This window comes from Melopsittacus undulatus, chromosome 3 (genome assembly GCF_012275295.1).
Source record: "Melopsittacus undulatus isolate bMelUnd1 chromosome 3, bMelUnd1.mat.Z, whole genome shotgun sequence".
In the NCBI taxonomy this organism is placed as follows: domain Eukaryota; kingdom Metazoa; phylum Chordata; class Aves; order Psittaciformes; family Psittaculidae; genus Melopsittacus; species Melopsittacus undulatus.
Genome location: NC_047529.1, coordinates 113,097,437 through 113,111,412, shown reverse-complemented (window position 1 = coordinate 113,111,412; position 13,976 = coordinate 113,097,437). Strand labels below are relative to the sequence as shown.

Here is a 13,976-nt window from a genome sequence, read left to right as displayed (position 1 = left end):
GCATCACTCATCAACATAAAGGGTTTTGGCATGTGAGATTGAAACACTCAGCCAAATTACTCACTAATGGCAGGCAAAATATGAGCCCTCCAATTACCTGAACGTAGTTGGTGTGCTTTAGATTTATACTGCACACTTCTACTTGGAGTTGGCCACAGCTTATTATCCAGTGGGAATTTTCCAAAACCCTCTTCAGCTGGAGGGAAAAAATACAGCTATTGCCTTTGAAAATGAGTGGGTGAAAACAAAAATTGCTCCTGGCTCTTCACTCTGTCTGTGGCCTAGCTGAAAACTTCCCCCATGGCTTAGCATCCTCATACATTCTGCAGCTGATGAGAAGAGATGTCTTATTGACAGAATTCCTGCTTTCCCACCCCTTCAGGAGACTCTCACCTAGTTGAAAACTTCATCTTATTTAATATTAGAGATCACTGCAGTCATCCTGGACTGACCTCCAGCGTTCCCAGGATCATTTATGGTACCTATAACCTCCTCTGGGATGTTCCTGGGATAGTGTTTGATTCTTTTGTTTTGCAGTCTTTCCTCATTCTTTCTGCCCTGATTCTCTAACCTAAGGGCCCCATGTCCTTCCCCTGTGTTCAAATATCTCAAAGAATATTTTGATGGATTAAAATAACCATGTTCAGACACAGCCCTCTCTTTGCCGAATTCATAGCACTCACTCACCCCTGCCAGCCACAAGTCTGGCATCCAATTTGGCACTCGGTGCTTTTCCTTCCCTTATGTGCATTCAACATTCTCATTACACTACAGCTTCCACATCATAACTCATGCAACTCAGCCAATTATACCTCTTTACTTCTCTTCTTGGAAGCTGAAGCTCACTTCTTTATGATGACTGTAAGGCCCAGTTCCCAGACTTCTTCAGTGCATGCCAAATGCCGCTGCCAACCTCCTTCCACTTGAAAATAAACATGAACATCTCACCCTCACCCACAACTGTGTTTGTTGTGGAATGTTAACCAGGGGGGAAAAAATCCTTTTATGCTGTAAAATTCTTCCTGGGCTTTGTCCCATTTATCCCATGCTCTATTCCTTTCTCCCACCACCTCCCTTATGTGAATGAAATGAAGAAGACCTCATGATTAAGGAAATGCTTCTAAGATTATATTACTCCAATGTGACTATCCTACCATTTAAGAAAGGATTTAGATTTAAAGAAAAGAGAATCTGTTTTTTCTTTAATTAAAATGAAATAAATGTCAATGGAAACACAAATATATGTAAGCATGTGTGTGTGTACATACACACCTTGATAAGTCATTTACTGATTGTTTTCTGGCTGTAGCAGGTAATACATATAGAAAAACTGAAAGGTAGATGCAGAAGAAGAAATAGGATGCGGGTATGGTACCCCAGTGGCAAATTATTTCCTAATCAGTATAGAGCCTTGCTCTTGCCCGCTGAAGTGGCTTAACTGCCTGAAATCAATTCAGTGCTCAGTGGACCAGCTAAGCAACAAGATCAATCTTGGTCTACTCTTAAAGTCTTTGTTTATAAGGAGGATAAAACTGATGACAAAAATTAAAAATAAAATAAAATTGAAATGGGACATGAGGTCTGCTTAAATTACATGAAGTTTGGTTTGGTTTGGTTTTATTCTGGGAAGTAGAAGGTCCATGGTGTATTTGAGCTGGTTTAAGAACCTACAAAATAAAGGGGAAAAGAGATCAATGGTCAGAGGCAGAATTAACCCAGGAAAAGGGAGGCTGGAAGAACCCACAGAGGAAAATACAGAACATTGTCACAAGTTCAGAAGTAGCAAAATCGATCAGTTTTCAAGCAATGTTAAATTATCTAAACTATCTAGCTTTTTGCAAAGCTTTTCCTGCACTTTTGATCTGTGCACAAAGCTTCTGAGAGAACTGCAAGACAAGACAAGCAAACTAAATTGCACTTCCTAATTGCTGCAAATACAGCAATCTGCTTATTGAAAACAGAAATTGTTGAGAATTAAAACAAACAGAAGGCATTCTGTAATGTTATTAAGCTTCCCTTACAACTAACAACTGTTTGGGTTTTAACTGATACTGTCTTGGGTTCAGGGTTTACTTTATTATTATTATCATTAATTTATTCACAACAGCAAAGTAAAGCAATTATTCAAAAAGAAAAAAGCATAAAAACCCCAAGCCAGAGTAGATTCCACTTTAATCAGCCACTGTTGTTTGACACTAATATCTCTGTGTGTATTACTTGCTAATGCTACATTACATTTCAGCTTGCCTCAGTCTTGCAGAATTTAAACGATGGATGTGTTTATGGGCATGCTACACTCCGTAGACCATGGAAGAATTTACGCAAGCTCTTTCTATAGCAAAGGGGGAGAAAAAATAAATCTACATATCCTTAAATAGTGCTTGCTCTTGCTCCCTGATTTTTGACAAGGATTCCTGTGTCTGGGGCCCACTATAAAATGGGAAATGTGGTTGTTTTAGCGTCTGCACTTTCTTCCCTCTGCCATGGGATGGATACAGAAGAGGGTGGGAGATCCCTAAAACCCTCTTGTACCCTTCTGTACCAGATTTTAGCTCTGCTTACTTGCAGTTAGGGCAGAGGGGAAGTTGCTGTTATTAAGAACACAAAGGACGTCTTGTCATAGTGAAGAGCTACGTGAATTATCTTTGACAGTGCTGGGGGAGACTTTACCAAGCCGAATCTATCTGGTAGACTAAAGGGTATTAAGGACGAAGCCTCGTCCTCTCTCAGCAGCGGTCGGAGCTGACTATTAGAGCCCTCTAGTGAGATTTCTCGGAGTGGATCTCCGCCTCCAGCCCTGTGGGGCTGGCCCCAGCCCACCCCGCAGCCGGGGGAGCCCCTTTCCTTCCTAGGGGGGAGCCGAAATGCCCCCTGCGCTTCAGGAGGCGGCCGTAGGTTCACTCCCCCCTGGCTCCGTGCCCCATGAGCGAAGCGGGAGGCTTACCTGCGCCGGCCCCACGCGTGGGGTGCCCCGAGGCACCCAGGGAGCCGCAAGACGAGGGCCGGCACCCCGAACCTCTCAGCAGCCTGGGGAAGGGAAGGTGAGAGGGAGGGGAGAGCAGCCAGTTCCTAAACACACTCCCCTGTCAAACCCCCGTGAGCCGGGAGGGATGGAGATGGCAACAAAAATGCCTTGAATCGGTAGGAGCAGTGAACAATCTTCGTGCTTTCCTCATCATCTTGGAATAATCAGCGGAATTAACTGAGGTCGAGGAAACAGGCTCTTGGGTTAGTTGTGGGAGGCTGTGAGAATAGGGGGCAGCCATTAAAAGAAACCTGATCGCTATTCATCAACTCGGAAGAGGGGAAAGGAGGAGGGAAAAAAGACCTTCGTGGCTCGAGCTCATACCAACCTGGTCTATCTCTGATCAAGAAGATCCCTGGAAACAAGAAGTTTACAAATATTGTCAAATTGATGCTTGTAGTGTGATTTAAGTTGTCAATCCCGCAGAAGCCCACCAGAAGTTTAGATTCAATACCCTGCATTTTTGGCTAGTTATTGCCAATCCCCTAAGGCAGAAAGCTCTCTCTCCCCTTATTTTAACCATATGTGCCTTTTGTTGTTGTTGTTGTCTTGTCTGTAAGCTGCACGCTGTCTGCTGAGAGGGTCCCCTTGTGCCGCGAAGCATCTGCGGAGGTCCCGGCGGCCGGGAGCGGAAGGGGTTAGGGGGTGGGCACCAGCCTGGCCCCCCCTGGGCCGCCCCCCATTCGTCTGTGCCCTCTGCGGGATCCGAACCTGGCTGTGAGCCGTGGAGGAGGAACACCCCAAATACATATCGATGCTGGGGGTAACGGCTGGGAGGGTGCTGGTAGCACGAGTAAAACCTCCCAACCCTGAGCCCGAGATTGAGAAGGGATAACATAAAAGTAATCAGGACCGGCCGCCTCAGCCGGTTGGGGGGCTATCGGGTTTCGTGGGGAGCGCGGGAGCTTACGGCGCCTTGAGCTGGGGACACAGGACCGCCCCGGGGTCCCGTTTCACCGGGGGGGCGGCCGGGATGGGGGGTGGCAGGAAGGTTCACAGAGGCCAGCTCAGCCACGTCGCATCGGCCCCAATCTCTTAATTAATACATCTCATTCGTAACTGTTATTCGACCACCTCTGGTCCGGCCGTCAGGTATCGGCTGCCGGTGGAGGGGAGCGGTGGGGCTGCGGGCGCTGGGCCGCTCCCTCGGGTGGAGGCTCCGCTCCCCCCGGCCCCCAGCGCCCCTCTCTCCCTCCCCGCAGCCCCACAACGCTTGCTTTCAAGCAGGGTTTTTTAGCATAATCGAGTTACCCGCTACATATCTGAAATCCTTGGCCGGTCCCCTTGAGGAACAGTTCACTGCTCGCAGCAAAAGCTTTGAATTATTCCTTTCGCCCCAAATCAGGGAACAACCAGCTATTGTTGTTTGTCTTCGTTTAGTTACGCGCAGGGATCCTCCGACGTGTTTTCTGTTTCAGCCGGGGCAGGGTCTCTGTGTCATCCGTGACGGGATGGACCCGGGTTTAAAACAGAACGCGAAAAATTAATGAAAGCGTGAATAAATAGCTGGAGGGCTGGGGGAACAACAGCCGTTCCGGGTTGCAAACTGCCTCCATGAAGCCCCTGGTGAGCTTTGACTGCCTGAAGCCATCGGGTCTCGCCAGGGAGGAACGTGTGCGCCCAGGGTGCCCTGGGAAAGCCGCTGAGGCCCCCCCGGTTTCGGGAGGCAGAGGGCAGGTAGGCCCGTGATACTGGCAAAGGCTGCTGTGATTCAAGGAAAATGCCTATCGGGAGTAGCAAGTTAGTCGCGGCAGGCTTTCGGCCACGTTAAAGTGCACTGATTTTAAGGGGAAAAAGTATTTCACCCTCTCCAGAAGGAAAGAAAGTTAATAAATAAATAAATAAAAGGAAATAAAGGAAACCGTGAAGTCGCTTGTCATTTGCCTGCTCTCCCTTGCCACCATAGTGGACATGTGAGGGGAAGATGTGCTTCTTTCTGGCATGTGAAGATAGCGGGGTTTATCATCTGTTCCCTACTCCTGCCGGTCAAAGCGGCGGGCGGAGAGGGACCCTCGGTCTCCCTGCCCTCCCTACGCTTGTCCGCAGCCCCGTGCGAGAGGGTGCAGGGTCATGGGCAGCGGTTTCTCCGCACACCGCCTCTCTGGATGGGGTTTGGCCAGGCTCTGCCATCGGTATCTGCCCCCCTGTAGAAGGGTCAAGGCTGCCGCAGGGGACATGATCGTAGGCAAAGATGCAGGGCAGGAGTTTGGGTAAGTTAGCCCCTGTCTTTAATGGTGCCTTCGGTGGGAACGGAGCGGGCCTGCAGGCTCCCGCACAGACTACTGGCTACAAGGAGACCGTGGGCGCACAGACGAGAAGGAGAGTTTCAGATAGCCGAAGAGTTCTTTTGGCACCCACTCGTGGACACGAATCAGTTCCGTGCAGTGAAAGGCTCCACAGAAGAGACACGACCTCCTCCCCACTGCAGTCTGCACCCCGGTTAATAAAAAAGAGCATTACGACCAAAAAAACGACTCTTTATTTCACTCGTGTTTCGCAATGGTTGTGTTGACACTGACGGTCTCGCACGCTGCTTCGTTTCGTGCGAGGCGTTTCCCGAGTGGTCCCTCTGCAAGGTCACATCGGGACCGGGATAAGCCCCCGGGCTTCTCTGCCGGGAGGCAGCGGGGCCGGGCAAAAGGTTCGGTCAGCCCAGATAAAACCTTCCACTAGGCAAAATGTCCCCGAGGAAACGGGGGCAAAAGGTAGCGGGAGATTCGCTCCTCCTGTGCTGATATATTGGAGCGAACGAGTTCTTTCTCCAAAAGGAAAAAAGCTCCTCGCCCGATCGTTCGGTTCCCTCGCCAGTCGGTACAGCTTGACTCGCCCCGTGTGCCGTGGCTTTGCAGCCAGTATCGCTCTCTCTTGGCTTTGCAGCCAGTATCGCTCTCTCTTCTAGCATGTACAGGAATATTTCATTTCCCGAAAGTTAAAAGCAGTTGTACAGAATTTGGATCCAGATGTCGCTGATTTCCCATGGCACTGAAAAGCGAGCTGATACAGGGTGCTCGGGAAGGGGCTAGCCCTGCCTCTACCTGGAGAACTGGGAAACGAGCAAGCGTTCCGTGTAAGCTGCAGCCTGAAGGCTAAAACAGCTAAAGTGAAAGCGCCTACGGAGGGCTGGCGCATAGATTCCGTACTCACATTTTAGGGTTCTAAGAAGACACTTTCTCAGATCTAAGTCCATGCAACAGGTTTTGACATCTCCTTTCCGGCTAGGGCGAGCAGCTGCTCCCGTTCAGATTCAACCGCTGTGATTGTGAGATGGAAGGAGAGGAAGCGGAGTCAGGTATACCCCTAATAAACGTAGGGCGGCTGAGTGCGGTAGTGGGGAGGGGAAGGGGGTGCAGCTCAGCCCCCGCTAGCGCTGTTCCTCCCTGCCGCGGTCCCCGGTGCAGGAGGGAGCTTAGCTGCACTGTAATCCCCTTCGCTAAAGGCATACAGAGGTGGGAGAGGGGTTTTGTGATTCTCTCGCCGTTTCTGAGTAACGTTTGTGGTGGATCGGTTCTCCCGTCCTCTGACCGTTCGTTACAGCTGAGGCTGCGAATTACCCAGCCGCTTAGATCGGCCGGGAAGAGCTGAGATCGGGATACTTTCGTTTACAAACAAGCACAGTTTGAATCCTGCAGAAATCGGCCAGCATCAAGGCATTAGACGGCCGAGGGCTCATTTTGCAAAGGGAAGGATTGAGAAACGTGCAACGGGGGGGTCGGCAGGTAGGTTACGGACCCATCACCAACATTCCCGAATTCGTTTTAAACGAATTTGAGCTGTCTCTCCCTTGCCCTGCAAAGGAAGCTTCTATTTTGCGTCCCCAGGGGATCAGGAACTGGAGCCTCCCTCTTGCCACCGTTCCTTGATGGCAGCACTCGGGAAGAGGCCGGACAGGTAGGAAGACACGCAGCTTCCAGAGCAGAGTGCACTCGAGAAGACACAGACATGGATACGCACGGGCGTTCGGACACACTGGGAGCTGGACGAGGGCTGATCTGCTGCCCCCATCTTCCTCCTCCTCCTGCCTCCCTCCCCCGTCGCATTTTGCCTGGCTGCAGCCCTGGCGCGGCTCCTTGCCGGGAGCCGCCGGGCAGCTCACAGCCGCCCCGGCCTCTCCTCCCCCAGAGGACAGCCTCTACCCCTGCCCGGGCTGGCACTGGGGCTCCGTCCACCGTCCGCGGGTCTGGGGGCCGCAGCCCGGTCTCTTGTGGCCTCCCTAAATGCGCCGGGACGGCTAGAAAGGTACCGTAGTAGGAACCCACAGTTGCAGAGGCCGCTCTTGTCAGAGCTGCAAATGGCGTAGAAAGAGCCTATGGGATTAGTTATTGCTATATCTCCGCAAATGGGAAACATTAAAGGCCATGGCAACTGCCCTGAGGTCGGGGCCGGGAGGCTCCTCCCGAGTGCCGCCACCCGGACGAGCTCCGGCGCCCGCCGCCTTTCGCTCCGCTCCTGCGGGGCACGGCACAGCCCCGCGTCCGCTGAGCTCTCCCGCTCATCTTTCCCGACCTTCCGGCTTGCACAGCCTTTCCCCTCCGCCTTTCACTTTGTGCAGACCGAAAGGGTCGGGAAAGGATATGGGTCCCTGCCCCGCACAGCCAGTATCATAAAACGCCGTGCAATGGGTGATGAGGGTCCGCTTAATCACGAGAAGCGTCTCTGACTTTTACACGTGTTCCTCTCTTGGACGAAACATCCCGACACACGCCTGGAAATCAAGTGGAAATAAATGCCCAGCGTCCAGTGAGCACCAATGCCAGGTCCCGGCGCACCGGAGCGTGACGGGGCACGGCCGGCGGCTAACGAGAAGCAACCCGTCCCCGTCCTGTGTCATCGTGCCCCCTCCCAGCTCCCGGGCAGGTACGATCAGCGTGTAATGGGATCCCAGGTCAGGAACAGGGTCTCTATTGTACATGAGAGGCCCCTTCCCTATAAAACTCTCCAACAGTTGTTACTGGGCGCTGGGGAGGGGGCAGAAGTTAACGCGTTTAGAAAGAAACACTCTGCAAAGGCCGCAGGCGGGTTTTTCTCCCCACCGCAGCCGTGGGTGCGCAGTACGGCAGAGCCCACGGTCCGGAACGGAGGGGCAGGAATGGGGCAGCGGGATCCAGACGGGGCTGCGGGGCCCGGCCGGGGCTGTGGCTCCGTCCCGCAGCGCCCTGCGGCGAGAGGCAGGGGCCCGGCTTCGAGCTCCCGTGCTCCCCCTCTCCCCCGATGGGCGCCTGCAGCGTCAATCACGGCGGAAATTTCTCCCTCGCTAGCTAATATCTGAGCTCGCAGGGCCGCCTCTGAGTGGATCTGAGCAATCTGTCAACCCAGCCGGGGAGCCACCTCAAAACAGATCGGGTTACCCCTGATTGACAGCGTCACCATGGCAAATAATTTGACTAAAACTATTGTCTTCTCCTGGCAGTCCCCGGGTCAGATAACCGGACCAATCACAGCGCGGATAATCACTTTTCATGCCAGCTTAGAATAATATTATTAAAAAAAAAAAAAAAGGAGAGAGAGAGAGAGAAAGAAAGGGGGAAAAAAACTCCGAGAGGGAGAGGAGCGAGGGAGCAGGGCTTTACCACTATATTATGTGGGATCCTGCGGCGGCGGGGGGTGGGGGGGAAGCAGGGAGATCCCAAACCGACGGCCGAGGGGGGTGGGGGTGGGAGAGCCGCGGCCGCTGCGAGCGCTGCAGATAGGAGACAAAAGAGGCACGAAGTTACTCTCGCAACTTGGACTTACAAAAAGGAGGCGGCCGGGTGGAAAAGGCGCCCGCGCTCGGGCTCCAGAGACTTTGCCTTCGTTTCTTCTTGCTCTTCGCCCTTTTTACCCCGGCTCCCGAGACCGCTCCGGGCCCGGCGCCGCCGATGGCCGCGGCCCCCCGCGCCCGGCCGTGACGCCCGACAGGGCCCCGCCGGGCGCCGCCGCCCCGGGGCCGGCCCCGTATGCCGGGCGCTGCCCGCCGTCCAGCGCCGCTCCCCTCTATGCGGCCATAGGGTGCGCGGCGGGGCAGGGCTCACCATGTCGATGCTCCCGACTTTTGGCTTCACCCAAGAGCAAGTGGCCTGCGTCTGCGAGGTGCTCCAGCAAGGCGGCAACATCGAGCGGCTGGGGCGGTTCCTCTGGTCCCTCCCTGCCTGCGAGCACCTCCACAAGAACGAGAGCGTCCTGAAGGCCAAGGCGGTGGTGGCCTTCCATCGGGGCAACTTCCGCGAGCTCTACAAGATCCTGGAGAGCCACCAGTTCTCGGCGCACAACCACCCCAAGCTACAGCAGCTCTGGCTGAAGGCGCACTACATCGAGGCGGAGAAGCTGCGGGGGCGACCCCTAGGGGCGGTGGGCAAGTACCGGGTGCGCCGCAAGTTCCCGCTGCCCCGCTCCATCTGGGACGGCGAGGAGACCAGCTACTGCTTCAAGGAGAAGAGCCGCAGCGTCCTCCGAGAGTGGTACGCCCACAATCCCTACCCGTCCCCCCGTGAGAAGCGAGAGCTGGCCGAGGCCACCGGCCTCACCACCACCCAGGTCAGCAACTGGTTCAAGAACCGCCGGCAGCGGGACCGCGCCGCCGAGGCCAAGGAAAGGTAGGGCTTCCCCGGATCCCCCGGCTTCCCCAGCTCCCCCGGCTCCCCGGCCCTGCAGCCCTGCTCCTGCCGCTCTGCCCCGTTCCGGGAGGCCGGCGGGATGGGACGCCAGGGAGGGACTGGGCTCTCCGCTCGGCGACGGCTTCTGTCCGTCCAAAGCAGCTCCAGGAGAAGCTCTCGGGATTCCTTCCCCTTCAAGATCCCACTCCCCGGCCACCCTGGGGTAGCCGTTTCTGCCGGGGGTGCTTCTCAGGGACGGAGGCGACCTCCGGTTAAGCAGCGCGGCCTCCTCCTTCCGCCGCTTCCAGGCGTCGGAGTTCGGGTTGCCGGTGCGGGTCCGCGGTGAGGCGGCTTGGCCCCGGGCTGAGGGTTTCCGTGCCTCGCTCAGCTCGGAGCGTGTTCTTGAGGGTTTTCCCGGTGAAAAGAGGGAAAGCCTGGGAGAGCAGCCGGGAACGAGGGGATCTGAACACTGTCGCCTCTAACGCTGGGTCCCAGAGTGAGGAGGGAGACCTGGACGGGGACTGGACAGAGCAACCTCTTATGGCGCTCGTTAAATTGCGGTTCCTATTCGCTACGCGGCAAGGTGCTCCCGAATGCATGTTTCTACAAGTATATTCTTAGACAAAAGGTGATTCTGAAACTGGGGATTTTTTTCGTTAAATGGAGTGAAAGCACTATTAATTGCCGGGCAGAGTTTAATGCCTGCGTCTTTGGCGTTCGGGATGACTTTTCCGTCAGCAGTCCCTGTGCCTTAAGAAGACTGTTCGAAGAAGGAAAAAGCGTCCTCTAGCTTCACAGTGGCTCCTCGCTAGGTCTCCGTATTGCCCTGTCCATACGGACCTTATCGTATAACCTGACCGGTTAATTAATAGACTAGGAATCTCCCGTAGATCCGTGCCTCCAAGGACACTTCTCTTTTTGTTTCTGCCTCGTGTCGTTTGGGAAGGGCCGAGCAGCTGTGCAGCCTTCCAGGTTCGGGCTGCGCACGGATTTGATCCGTACATTTCCCCAAAGGGTGCTAGCGCTTTAATTTTCCTTCAAATCCTCACGAGTGTTGTTTTTACGAGATGTAAGAGGCTCTTTTTATTGCTGATAGCAGGGACTCACCTTCAAATATCCAAAGGAAATGAAGGTTACACTTATTCTATCTTTTTTTTTTCTTCTTTTTTGGGAGGGGAGAATCAAATTTTACAGGTCTCTAGAGACAAATAAGATTTTTGACATTGAAAAAAATACTCAACTTAATATTACACTCCAGGCGTTGGAAAGCAGACCTTTCATGGGATTGCCATTCACTCAAGCAAACTTGTTCAAACAGAGCTTTCTTGTCTGTTTTTACTTTATTGGCACCAAGTATCTCCAGCCACATCCTGCAGCCCTTATTGAGGAAAAACCGCCAGCGCAATGGCTTCGCTTCTCTCCACCAAACTCTTCAGGATAGGGCCCCTCTATCAGAGCGTCTTTCGTAGCTTCCGCAGAAACTTTGTTTAAAAGAAGACTTGCAATGCCTTCAGTATTGCAGACAGGGCTGTGTTTCAGGGATTTCTACCAGGGCTATGTCTAAAAGCCGCGTTAGCCTTGGCAAGGCGGCTGCCGGCAGCCCCTCTTTCTCCTTTCAGTTAAAAAATAATACATGTATATGTATATACATATATGTGTCTAGAAGGGCTTGGCCAGCCTCCAGCGATTTCTCGGTATTTACCGGTGGTGAATTTGGGAATGCCGCCCTGCCTTTCCTAGCCGGCCCCTGTCGGTAATGGCACCGGTGGTGCCGGTTCCCTTCGCCGTGGCGCCGGGGAGCTGCCGCCCGAGATGGGCAGAGGGATGGCGGCGGGCGAGCGGAGCCTTCCCCGAGAGGGCCGGGTAAACAAGCGAGTTACGTCGCTTTCCTCGCCTGATCTTCCATATTGGGCTATGTTTTGAGCTTTAAGCTCGGGGCGAGGAAAGGAGAAGTGGTCCAGTTACTTAAGCAAAAGCCTTTCCTGCCCGGTGCGAACCGGGGTGGGGGGGGGGGCAGGCTGCTGCGCAGAGCGATCCTGCTGCAACCCGCAGTGCTTCGGCCTTCTCAGCACCTTCTCTTCAGCTCCAGGAGCAGTTTTAAAGTTAAAAAGTCTATTTCATTTTTTATGCCTTCTTTCTTTCCCTTCCTCCCCTTTCCCTCCCCACGCTGTGCAAACGCTTTGGACGCAGAAAATGACGTTTTGGCAAAGTGACACTTTCCGCTGGGCTAGTGGGAGACTCTGTTTACAAGCTCGGCAGACCTTAGACCTCTGCGCCAGATGAAGAGGCCTTGGAGGTTTGCAGACTTTGTAAACCTCCCGTTCCTGCATTCCCCGCCGCTCGCCGTCCCCGGGAGCCAGCTCCCCTCCGCCCTGCTCCCGCTCCCGCGGTGCGAGCCGCGGAGCGGCGGCAGCACGGTGATTTCCCTCCCTCTTTTGTGTTTCCTATAGGGAAAACAACGAGAATTCCAACTCCAACAGCCACAACCCGCTCTCGGCGTCAATGAACGGGAATAAGACAGTTTTGGGGAGTTCGGAGGACGAGAAGACGCCGTCAGGGACCCCGGATCACACCTCCTCCAGCCCCGCGCTGCTGCTCAGCTCCAACCCCGGGCTGCAGCCCCTGCACAGCCTCGGCCACCCCCAGGGCCCCAGCGCCATCCCCGTGCCCAGCGCCGACCCCATGCACCACCACAGCTTGCAGGACTCCATCCTCAATCCAATGTCATCTAACCTGGTCGATCTGGGCTCTTAAAGCCGTTTGCGCGCTCCCTCCTTCGCACCAGCTCGCCTTTTTCCTGTTTTCTTTCCTTATTTTCCTTTTTTCCCCCCCTTCCTTAATCTTATCAGAGACTTTGAAAGCGATGACAAACTCCTTAGTGGATGTGTTGTGCCCTTTGGCAGCAGGCTGGCTGCGGGCTTGGAAGGAAGGTATCAGACCCGGCTGTGGGCAGTGATGTGAGAAGCCTTAAGGGCTGCTTAGAGATGGTCTTAGGCGTGTGGGTCAGGAGCTGTGATTTTTCACGGCAGGCTGTAAGGCGGTTCGGTATAGCAGCTCTTTCCAGCCTTAACTTCACGAATCTCTCGGTGGTGTCACTCGATAGGGCTGGTCTGTGTGGGAAGAGGCACATTGGTAACTTCTATTTGTACTTTTTCGGGGGGTGGGGAGGAAAGGGAAGCGCAAGGCCGCTGTTGCCATGCCTGTTTGGAAGTTACACATCGCTCCCATTATCCTATTGTAGCTATGTATCCGTGGCAGGTGTACGATGTACAATTTCAAGTAAGAATACAAAAGTTGTAGTCAAGTAATAGCAGCAACACGCGCTCTAGGCAGACTCTGTAACCTTCTTGTAGCTGATGCTATGCAGAGAGACGGCTTCTTTGGCCTCGTCCCTGTGGTGCTTTCGCCATTTGCTGGGTGGGAAAGGAAGTGATGGCCCGGCTCCGGCCCCAGAGGAAAGCAGGGGATGGTTCTCCCCTCGGTGTGCAACGACGGCAGGAGCAGGCTTTACAAAAGAAGAGGAATTGCTGCTCAAGTTTAGACCTAAACGACAGTATCAACCGCAAGTCACTCACCTTAGTTTTGTTTATTGTTTATATTATGTGAATACATTCTTTGGAAAATATTTCTGCTTTTATTTTATAATAAAATTTAGAAATCTAACCCGGCGTCCGGTTGCTTCACTCCCCCGTGGGGTGGTTTTGGGTGCCCTGTAGCCGGGTCTGACAGAGCTCTGCCGGGAGAGGCAGCGGACATAGGGGCAGTGTTCGGGGTCCCCCTTCCCGGGGAGTCAGACTGTGCCTTGCATCCCTGCTCGGTTTGGAGTGTCCAGCCGAGCAAGGGGACTTTGGAGTGCCCGAGCCGGAGAGTGGCGTGCACGGGAGAGGGGAAGCAGAGGGACGGGGAAGAATGGGCCCTGCGGGTCCTGGTGCGATGGGAGAGGTCGCCCACCCGTTCCCCCGAGGGCACGGCTGGGCAGGCTGCGAGCAGAAAGCCAGTTCGCTGTCTACCTCTGCACAGTGACCGCCACCAGACCCGGGTCCAGGTCCTGCATGACTGGACTGCAACTGCCCTCCCAGCATCTGTGGGAGGGATGCCGGGAATGGGGTTTCTCTATTCCTATCCTTTTTCTTCCTTTCTTTTTTAAACTTCTCTGGTGGCAAAAGTGACAGGCAAGTTACTTGCACGTTTGCTTAGTGAAAAGAGCTCAGGGTGATTCCACTACGGCTTACACCCTCCCTACCAACTCTTTACTACAAGCCGAATGTGTTAAATCGTCTGCTTAAAAGGCTGTACAGACCTTGCAAGAGGGTTTGTACTCTCTCTGTCTCCTCTTTTCTTTTTTATTTTTTTTTTATTTTCTTCCCTAAAATGAAAATCTT

The 13,976-nt window shown here is 53.8% G+C and overlaps 1 protein-coding gene across 1 annotated transcript; it reads left to right on the top strand.

Annotated features, from left to right (window-relative positions):
- The first annotated feature begins 8,911 nt into the window (after positions 1-8,911).
- Positions 8,912-13,254, top strand: SIX2 (SIX homeobox 2). Its single transcript, XM_034060734.1, has 2 exons — positions 8,912-9,594; positions 12,045-13,254. The coding sequence occupies exons 1-2, from the start codon at positions 9,035-9,037 to the stop codon at positions 12,346-12,348; spliced, it is 864 nt and encodes a 287-aa protein (XP_033916625.1). The 5' UTR covers positions 8,912-9,034; the 3' UTR covers positions 12,349-13,254.
- Positions 13,255-13,976: the final 722 nt, after the last annotated feature.